General features: G+C 36.4%; 2 protein-coding genes across 4 annotated transcripts; one reads left to right on the forward strand and one right to left on the reverse strand.

Annotated features, from left to right (window-relative positions):
* The first annotated feature begins 183 nt into the window (after positions 1-183).
* On the forward strand, positions 184-3,107 carry LOC107628738 (uncharacterized). Of its 3 annotated transcripts, none has more exons than XM_016331321.3 (6): positions 184-406; positions 1,060-1,329; positions 1,739-1,873; positions 1,997-2,053; positions 2,517-2,651; positions 2,754-3,107. In XM_016331321.3, the coding sequence occupies exons 2-6, from the start codon at positions 1,072-1,074 to the stop codon at positions 2,817-2,819; spliced, it is 651 nt and encodes a 216-aa protein (XP_016186807.1). In that variant the 5' UTR covers positions 184-406; positions 1,060-1,071; the 3' UTR covers positions 2,820-3,107. The 3 variants fall into 3 exon arrangements, with proteins under 3 accessions (XP_016186807.1, XP_088364368.1, XP_088364367.1); XM_088508242.1 differs by having other exon boundaries at positions 190-406; positions 773-1,329; XM_088508241.1 differs by lacking the exon at positions 184-406 and adding an exon at positions 773-930 and having other exon boundaries at positions 969-1,329.
* A 78-nt stretch (positions 3,108-3,185) lies between these two features.
* Positions 3,186-9,506, reverse strand: LOC107628737 (RING/U-box superfamily protein). Its single transcript, XM_016331320.3, has 12 exons — positions 8,511-9,506; positions 7,894-8,010; positions 7,559-7,751; positions 7,177-7,343; positions 6,900-7,071; positions 6,566-6,627; positions 6,008-6,089; positions 5,138-5,195; positions 4,908-5,032; positions 4,294-4,377; positions 4,132-4,202; positions 3,186-3,726 (listed from the first exon to the last, which is right to left on the reverse strand). Exons 1-12 carry the CDS (start codon positions 9,101-9,103, stop codon positions 3,597-3,599), a joined length of 1,854 nt encoding a protein of 617 aa, XP_016186806.1. The 5' UTR covers positions 9,104-9,506; the 3' UTR covers positions 3,186-3,596.

Consider the following 9,506-nt stretch of genomic DNA (forward strand, 5'->3'; position numbering starts at 1 on the left):
ATTTTTTTTATCTTGATACAAACACACGACGCTAAAATGAATGTTTGACCGAGATGGTGTAGCAGAGTGGAATGCATACGCAGGCATGCGGTTTGCACATGGCAGTTTGTGGTTGGCGTTGCGTAGAAGAAAGACAACACGTGAGGCTCTTATTTGCCTTAAAATTCTCACTACGTAACAATTTCTATTGTCCACAATTAATTCATTTAATTAGTTACTTCCTTTCTCCCACCTCGTCTTAGTTGTTATCTTTCTCCACGCACCACCCTCTATTTCTTGATAATATTAGCAAATCAATAATAATTTTATAATAATATTACTCTACTAAAATTGCACCTTCAACCGTCATTAAGAGAAAACACAAGTTCCATAAACCATTTTTGTACCTGAATTTCATTTGTACCAGGTTTGCTGTCTTTGCTAATTGCTATAGTAAACCTTTAACATAGTTTCATGTCTTTAGATTCTGTGTTTTACTCTTTTGTCTCTTTTTGCCATAAGCATGTTTGCATGATGATTACTTGATGAGATTTTTAGCTCATCTTTTGGTTTTGATGATTAATTTTTACACAAAAACAGGGGGGGAAAATCTCATTCCACTGTTTTATATCTGTTATTTCTCTTGTTTCTTGTTTTGGTAAAGTAGAATCAGGTCAATTGTTCAAACCTTTGATATAGGAAGACCTTTTTGATATACTTACTTGATGCAAGTAGGATGGTTACTTAATTGTCTCTATATTATCTTATTCATGGTATTTTGTTCATACATTAGGTAATGATTTCAAGTAGTTTGATAACCAACTTAGGTTGGTCAAATGGTTAGCTAACTCGTCTGCTTAATCAAGTTCGGGTTTTAATCTCGCCTTGTGTATGCAAATCTGAGAAGTGCTCAAATCTGCGGCATACTAGTGTTAGGCCTGCCGAAGTAGGGTATAGTGGGAAACCAAAAATATGATGATTTCAAGTAGCTTTATAATTGTTTTCCTTAAAGAAGGTCCGGAGTTTGAGTCTTGTGAATGAGAAGATTAAATTCAGTGCTGAGATAGCTTTATTCTGCAGTGACGTGGCACGATGAACATTATGTCGACCAACCAGTGTGGTTGGCCTCTGAGAGTTCACCATGATCATCATACTGATAAAGGAGGTATTATTAAGGCTCCGTTTTTAGGATCCAGAGGATTGGACTTTGTTAATGCTGCTCATAAATGTCATCATCATGGTGCAAGGAAATGTAGGCCAATTTCTTGCAGTGCAGTGAGTGACAATGTGGATCCTTACGACTCAGATGACATTCAAAAGAACAAATCTCAGAAGGGTGAAACTGGAGGAGTATGTTCACTTCCCAATTTCCCTTATTTTCATGTAATTCATTGCATTGCAATTGAATCATTTGTTTTTATTGTTTTTGACCAACACTTTTATCCATTAGTCCAATTCCTTTAGTCTAACAATCTAACAATATACTTTTAGCTTACACTTCTAAACATTTATTTGCTAACTGTTGGCCAAAAACAATAAATTCTGCTGGCCCTCCAACATTTCTCGTAAGCTTATTAGGTGATATTATACGCGACACTCGTTTGTTTGTCATGCATATTTTTTTTAGTTTTCTTTAAAGGATTAATTTTATGTTTGCATTAATTCTTATTCATACTTTTAATGATTAATATGTTGATTATTAACTTTCGTTTGCTGTGCATATATCCGAATCTGATATGTTTTGTGAAATATGCTTCAGGTGAATAGTGAAATGCTTAGAGAGAGTCTTGAGAAAATAGTTGGTACTGATGATTCCACGTTTAGTGGATTTGACCTTGCTACACTCATTAGGAAAAAATATGGCAGGTCTTATGATGTTCAGCTAATAAAGAAGGTAAGCTTTTGACAAAGTGCAATTAAGTGCGAGATTAAAACTTGATATCGGTATGATGTTTATTTCTTTTGTTCTTTGGTTATATTTCCTTTCCTTATTTTGTTGTTACATGATTTGTAATAGGAATTCATGGGAAGAAATCTGCTTGCTTTGAATGTCATGTGGAAGTACATGGAACAGGTAATGTAAAAGCATTTCTGTGCTACATCTGATGGTTTCATACCCTAGGCTACATGATTGTACATTCTTTTTCCTTTTCCATTGAAATCTGCAATATATTATGAACAAAAAATGAATGGAAAGTACTGGACAAACAGCATTTGAATAAGTACTTTGAATTGCTAAGGCATTGTTTGTATACAAGGAGATTACACTTGAGAATAATGAGATTCTTATCCTTGTATGATAGCTCATCCTTACATGCTCTTTACTAAGTACTTTACACGCTCTCTGTTAATTAAACAAATCTTAGCTCTCCATTTATTATATTTTATATCAATGGTTCAGATTTATAATTTAGGATTTAAGATTTAAAGTTTAGGGTTTAAGGTTCAGAGTTAAAGGGACGTTGCACTCCTCATTTTCTCTGGAGTGCATTAATATTTGCCTATATGACTAACGACTCTTTTCATTTTTTCTATAGAGATCATTTCCATTGACCGAAGAAGAGTATATTTTGAGGCTTGATGATGTGGCAAACACATTGAAATGTTGGGGAGCTGTCTCACATATTCGGAACAGCCTACAAAATTCTAAAGAACGGCCTCGGATAGGGAAGGTAAAATTATGCTACTTCCATCCTATGTTACTAACTTACTATTAACTCAAATATAAGTTGAACTATTACAAGAATGAGTTTTCTTATTTTTATATACTGCAGGCCGTAAGCATTTTCATTGATATGGATGAGTCCGGTGCTCGTTCAAACGAGTGGATATACAAATAGATTGCATTGATGAATTGAAATTCATCTTAATTCAGTCACTGAATTCCATTCCATAACGTGACAAGGGAGGAACCCATACTCATTACTCAGCAGCATCACTTTTGTTGAACTTTATTGAATTCAGTGAATTGTCATCTTAACAAAATCTACAGCCTCTAAAGTTTCTGTTGGCACCAGGTCATGGCACCTATAATTTTTGTTCTTCCCTTAAGTTCACAATATTGATGTAAAATGTGTTAATATAAGGAAGCATCCAGGTTATAGTAAATTTCTCTCTTGTTTGGAAAAGATACCATGTACTTGCCCCCATACTAATTCCATGCAATTGCAAGCATTTATATAGTGATTAATCCAAGAAAACCTGAGTAGGATGAAACTTCCCTGTAGGGATGTAATAATTCATAATAATAACTTTGAAAGCAACAAACTCTAATCCATTTCAGTAATTGCCAACTACAATTTACATGCTATGTAATAATCCATCTTTGCCTGCGTTCTTTACAATAAATATGACATGACCTAGCATTACCATCTACACAAATAACCTCTCCTTGATACATTCAAAAGTTACACAAACCTCTATCACATACTCGCTGTAAGGAGCCGGTATTCTTTACAATCAAAGATCAAGACTGAAAAAAGTTAATTTCTTTTCTTTTATCTCTCTCCTGGGCAGAGAGAAAAGTTAATTCTTTACTATGAAGGGATAAAGATCCAGTAGTTGTTTCCATTTTTCTTTTAGTCAAAAATTGAAAGAAAACCCAGAATAGGTATATTCTAGGAGCTGCTATTTTGAATTGGCTGTGTAGGACACTGGTCCTCTAAAGCTGGTGAGTTTAAGAGCTTCCTAAGGGAACGGTACTGCAAGCGGACATTCTCTCCAGTTTCAATAATCTTGAGCAAATACCTGTACAAAAAGTATATTCAACTTCAAATTAGATTTTCATCAAATCTGATTCAACATACATAGTTGTATAAGAATGAATGTGCAACAAAAAGGATGGGAAATATTTTTACAAATTAAGCATGTAAAAGTTTGAAAGCATTAAAAAACAAGTATCAACTGGCAAACCCTACTCACCAAAAAAATAAAACTGGCAAACCCTACTACCAATAGTATCCTATCCGCTATTGTAAACAAAAGCACCCTAAATGTCTAACATTGACACACATTTTGTAAAATCACAGTGAAACCACCTAGTAATCGTCATCTAATAATACAGCTTTTACATTGAAGGTAAACTTATTCATAATTCACGATGCATCCATATATTAGCTACCATTCAATGCAAATTTAACAAATTTAACTCACCAGCCATTAAGACACTGAGACGTAATGACAGCTTCTTTCCCAACAAATTTTTCTGGTGTTCTCCTGTTACCCTGCATATAAATTGATTGACCAGGATTACCAGCCTGTACCATTTAATACACAAGTTCCAAGAATTAGAAACATAAAAACCAATTTTCTTACCTTAATAATAACCTTCTCATTTACTGAAAATGGATATTGTACTCCCCTTTGCAGTCCATCAGCAGCAGTAAAATCTCCATTTTCCTGCAAAATTAAGTGCTAGTACCCATGAATTTCACTCTTGGAAACAAAATACTTTACAGTGTTGAGCATTTTATTCAGTCAGAAATTTGTTAGTTATGGATGCCAGCTGCTAGGTCTCTTCAAAATACACACATCCACCATGAAGAGAGGTCACTTTTTTTAATGGTTTATATAAGGCAATTCATAATACAAAAATTTTGAGAAACCCAGCAAGCATTTCAGTGGCAATAACTTGTTTTTGACAACTTAAGGCTACCGCCAAGGTGTTTAACAAAGACGAAATTACAGTTCACCACACCTGTAAAGAAGACTCCGGAGATTTACAACAGAAAACCCCTATTCTATAATATCCCTTAATAATGATAAATTATGACACTGCCATGAAAAGGAAAAGAGAACTCCGTTGAGACAAAGAAATTAAAACAAGTTTTCTGGCAAGTGTTAAGTTAGTGATCATAGAAATTAGCTAAACTTATACTATGGCTATTCTATTAAAAAGCCAAGAATGACATGATACTTAAGTAATATACCCTATTCACTCTTCTGATTGGATCGATTTGGTCACCCATTTCTTTTCGCCGCTTTCGTAGAGCAGCATTGCGAAATAACCTTCGATCATCCTCATGCTTAACAGCAACAGCTGCAGCTCTAAGAGCTGGAAAAGAGACAAGTTTATGTCACATCGGACGAAATAAAAATAACAATCAAATGCCTGCAAAAATAGATGAAACAAGAAAGCTAGAGAGGAAATGGAATATACCAAGGTTAGGGATCAAAGAACTTGTCTCTACATCAGCATTGCAGACAGTACATCTCGACTGTGACGGAAACAATAACTGTAATTATGATTCTTGTCTCTCTCCATCTAAGAGTTATAATTCCATAATGAATGTGAAAGGTATCATAAATGAGACAACAATGTACAACCAGAATAACAATCCACCAAGAATGTAAAAAGTTAAATACACAGCAAACATAAATCATGGAATAATTTGATTCTCTAGTTGGACAATCAGGACATTAGCTATATTAAAGAAATTTATATTATTTTATAGAAATTTTAGCATTTAAGACGCCATCATAAGTTTTCACCTTTTAGCTATATCATTGGTAATCTCTATATTTACTGCATAGTATATAGACTAGAAGTATTATAAGGGATTCTACAATTCCATTGAGCTTCAGCTACACAAATTTTTAAATGTCAAATCCAAATATCTATTACTGAGCCTTCAATAATCAGTACATCAAATAGTGTTCACAGCATTGTACACAACCAGTCAAATGTAATATAAACCAACCTTTCCTTCCCCAAATCAAAGCATAATGTTATACAAAAAAATATAAATATAAATTAAAAAAAAAAATTCTATGTCTATGTATTTTTTACCCCTTAGTCTCCAAATAATCTAATCCCAACGGTAGGACATTTCATTTGCTGCAGCCACCAAACTTCCAGCAACCAGACAGCAAGTGAAGTTTAATATGTTAACTCAGTGTGAAATCTAGCAAGACAGACTATGTCCATCCACCTAACTGACATTTTAGTACCCTATGGACTATCATTTCTTATTGCAGACACATGATCAGCACATGCTTATAAAATGTATATAAGAAAAACCTTACTTACTGTTTCAATGACTCTCCTCAGCATGAGACCACCAAATGAGTGTCCACATGAGACAAGCATGGCATCTTCAAGGAATGCACCACTGAAAAATAGGTTAAAACAGAAAAGTGTAAGAGATATCAGAATAAAGTATAACCTTTGTTAATGATGAATTACACATCATCTTCCCCCCCCCCCCCCCGGTGCCTTTTTTCTCTTTTTTTTGGCAAGTCCTACTGTTGATTTTTTCTTTATACAGTTTACAATATCATTAAGAACAGATCGCAATAAATCAGGAAAATGAACATTAAATAAAGGATTTCAGATTATCTAGATCATGGCATGCTCTAAGAGTCATTGTCAAGAATGTCTGTAATCACTATAAACACTTCAGGGTAAGGATTAGCAGAATGTTTTATAGATTTACCTAAGTGGATTAATAAATGAATTCTTATCTCAGCTTCAATTTCTTTTTTTTTTTTTTTCTTATGTCACCTCTTAATACAAATCACATAACACAAAAAAACATGCTCCTTTGATAAAAGGACAAATCAGTTGAATAGTCAAATTTAAACTTACGATAATGGATCTGATAGAACACTTCTTAATGAGGGATCCTTATTCACATTGTCTTGAGCAACCTGTTAGTAAAAATTGCATAAGCTTCCTCTCATACATAAAAGGAAAAATTCTTACTAGAAGGGAAATGGCAACAGAATATTTACAAGAGGAACCACGAAATTAAATACGATAGAGCTGTTAGAAATGTCAGGGAAACAAGGGAAATGCCTCCATGATCAACCAGATGTGACAACACCAACAAACTTATACAAAAATATTAAATCTGTAATTTTTCACCTATAGATTAGAGACACAGCAGCCATATGAGAGAACATTAGGAGAGATAACTTACATCATCATTATCGCTTCTGCTACCTATGAGTTCTTCAGTAGCCAGGTCATCCATAAACTGGCTAACAGATATTGGAACATAGCTTTGGGGTATAACATGGCCAGCTGCTGCAATTGGAGAACAATCTAATATTGCATTTCCCTGTGGCATGAGTCTATAAGCAAGAGAAGTCCTACAATCACAAAGCTCCAAAAGGCATCATAAGTAAGCTTGTTATAAAACACAAGTCATCACAAATACAAGATAAAGAAATATTTAAGTGTGTATATATATGTACCTTCCTCCACTATTAGAACCTAGAAAATAATCAGGAGAAGCTCTATATGATGCAGCAGGACGTAGGCCTGCAGTAGCATGGCTAAGTGCCTTGCCAGTTATCAATAAAAGATCCCCTGGCCCAGACCCACTGTCTGCCAGATACCAGCGGCCATTGGGGTCACATACCTAAAGAAGAAAACAGACTATTTAATATTAAACTGGCCGGGGTGATATAGAAATTCATCAAGCTAATAAGGAAAAATCCTCAATATACGATAAAATATACACGACTCAATCTTGATGAATAGGATGGGACCTGTTGCCACTTGTTTTTCCTTCAGCAAACCACCCCCTGGTTTTACAATATAAGTCAAATAAAAAATAAACAGAAACACACACACCTGAAGACCAGGAGTGTCTGTAGATATCAATGTCAACAATCCCTTCTCCACTTCTCCATTGACAGTAGGCTTGCCCCCTCCAATAGCCCCTTTTCCATTTTGCAAAGAAGAATGTGAGTGAGTGGCAACAAGAACTGATGAAGATACCTCATTAGCAGGCAAGGGAGCATCATCAAGCAAATGGTTAAAAACACTGCACAAAGTGACTCTTTTCTGTGAGCAAACCCAAAAGAACGGAAGAAAAAAAAAACAAAAAAAAAAAAGATCCAAGAATATACATATGAAGCAAGTAAACTAAAATCTAAGAAGGAAAGGTCCTTCACAGACATCCTTACTCGCTTCGGAGGCGCAGATGCCTGGCAATGGCACACAAAGCAGATCGAGACGCCTTTCCCATGCACCTAAAAATATCAGCCATACAAGGTGGAGATGAATCCCAATCCTCGAAAGCCCTGATACAAGTCACCCATGAACTATAATAAATAAACAAGAGTGATACCGTATAAAAATAAATAAATAAGAGTGGCAGCAAACGTGTTCAAATTTTTTTTTTTTTACAAAACAAAAAAACAATTGAACAACCACGATTTCACTTAAATATTTGTGGGGGGATTAATTCTTCTAAGAGCAATAACAGCAAGAAAGTTCCCTTGGTTAGGTTTGCTCGAGAAATCAGCATCCAGGTAGTAGTTAGTAAATGAAACCCGCTATCTAGCTCTCAAGTTAAGAATTTCTCTTGGTGTGAGTTAGAAGTCACCATTAAATGACAATTCATGGGAGATTTCATGATGCATATATCCTACTGGTTATCATTTCTCTATAAATAACAGTAGCATGAGGCCAAGGCAAACATATATCTACATACCAAATAAATAATTATCATACAAATATGCTCCAGACAGTAAGAAACTAACAATATAACAAGAGAATCATCACTGTGTTCAGTTCATACCTTCCTGCTCTGTACATGTAAACCCCACGGCTTCCCTTCCCATCACCCAATTGAGCCCTGCTCCTGAAGAACAATCTTGAACCTTCCAACCCGCACCGCATCAGAGCCGAATCCTCGCTCCCCAACTCGATCAAGGCCGCATTGTGCCTCATCAGCGACCCAGACAAAGCTTCCACAGCCCTAACATAGGGCCCCGCCGGTGCCCCGTCGTAAGGCGCAATGTCCGATAGCCGGACTCTCGCCAGTGGAGACGTCACTGACACCACCGGGGGGTCACCAGCACCAGACGGCAGAGCTGCGGCGATGGGAACCACCGCTCCAACAGCATGGTCAGGTGGCAGCGGCACTGAGGAGAGCAAGGGTTGCCGCTGCTGAATGGGAACGGGAGCAAGAGAGGAAGGCGAAGATAGCTGAGAGTGTCCAACGGCAGTGGCGGAGGAGGAGGGTGACCTAAGGGAGGTGACAGCTGTAGCGGCGGCGGAGGCGGAGGAAGCTGAAGACTGAGCGTTGTTGATGTGTTGCGGCGGCGGCGGCTGCGGCGGTGGAACCAGTGCAGAGGGGTTCTGCTGCTGTTGTTGCATGATCACCACCATGAATCATTCTGAAACCGGGGAAATTGAGAATTAGGGTTTGGTTTTGGAAACGTCGTCGTTTTAGGGTTTTGTTGAATGGTCGCAATTTCACTCAGTTAGTAGTAGTTTTGCGATGGATCGTGAAATGTGAAGGGTGATCCATCTTCATATGCTGACTACTCCGTGAAAGAGTGAGTGAGTGAGTGAGTGACTATGCACCAAGCTAGAGCTGTTAGTTTAGAATTTAGATTATAGAACTTGAAGAACTATAACTGCTTTTTTTATTATTATTATTTTCTTTTTTCCCCTGAGAAAGCAGCATCATAAACTACGCACTGTGCACAAGCAAGAAACAATTTTGTTCATGTTCAACGCTCTCTTTTTTATTTCATTATTTTCTTATCAGGAGAGAATGTTTGTCCTT

The sequence above is a fragment of the Arachis ipaensis genome, chromosome B3 (assembly GCF_059453495.1).
Source record: "Arachis ipaensis isolate K30076 ecotype BB chromosome B3, ASM5945349v1, whole genome shotgun sequence".
Classification (NCBI taxonomy): domain Eukaryota; kingdom Viridiplantae; phylum Streptophyta; class Magnoliopsida; order Fabales; family Fabaceae; genus Arachis; species Arachis ipaensis.

Coding starts and splice junctions, on each gene's coding strand:
- LOC107628738 (XM_016331321.3), top strand. CDS start 1,072: ATGAACATTATGTCGACCAACCAGTGTGGTTGGCCTCTGAGAGTTCAC. Junction 1,330..1,738: donor AGAAGGGTGAAACTGGAGGA/GTATGTTCACTT, acceptor AATATGCTTCAG/GTGAATAGTGAAATGCTTAG. Junction 2,652..2,753: donor AACGGCCTCGGATAGGGAAG/GTAAAATTATGC, acceptor TATATACTGCAG/GCCGTAAGCATTTTCATTGA.
- LOC107628737 (XM_016331320.3), bottom strand. CDS start 9,103: ATGGTGGTGATCATGCAACAACAGCAGCAGAACCCCTCTGCACTGGTT. Junction 6,090..6,565: donor GTTCTATCAGATCCATTATC/GTAAGTTTAAAT, acceptor CCTATTTTTCAG/TGGTGCATTCCTTGAAGATG. Junction 4,378..4,907: donor CAATCAGAAGAGTGAATAGG/GTATATTACTTA, acceptor TTAATTTTGCAG/GAAAATGGAGATTTTACTGC.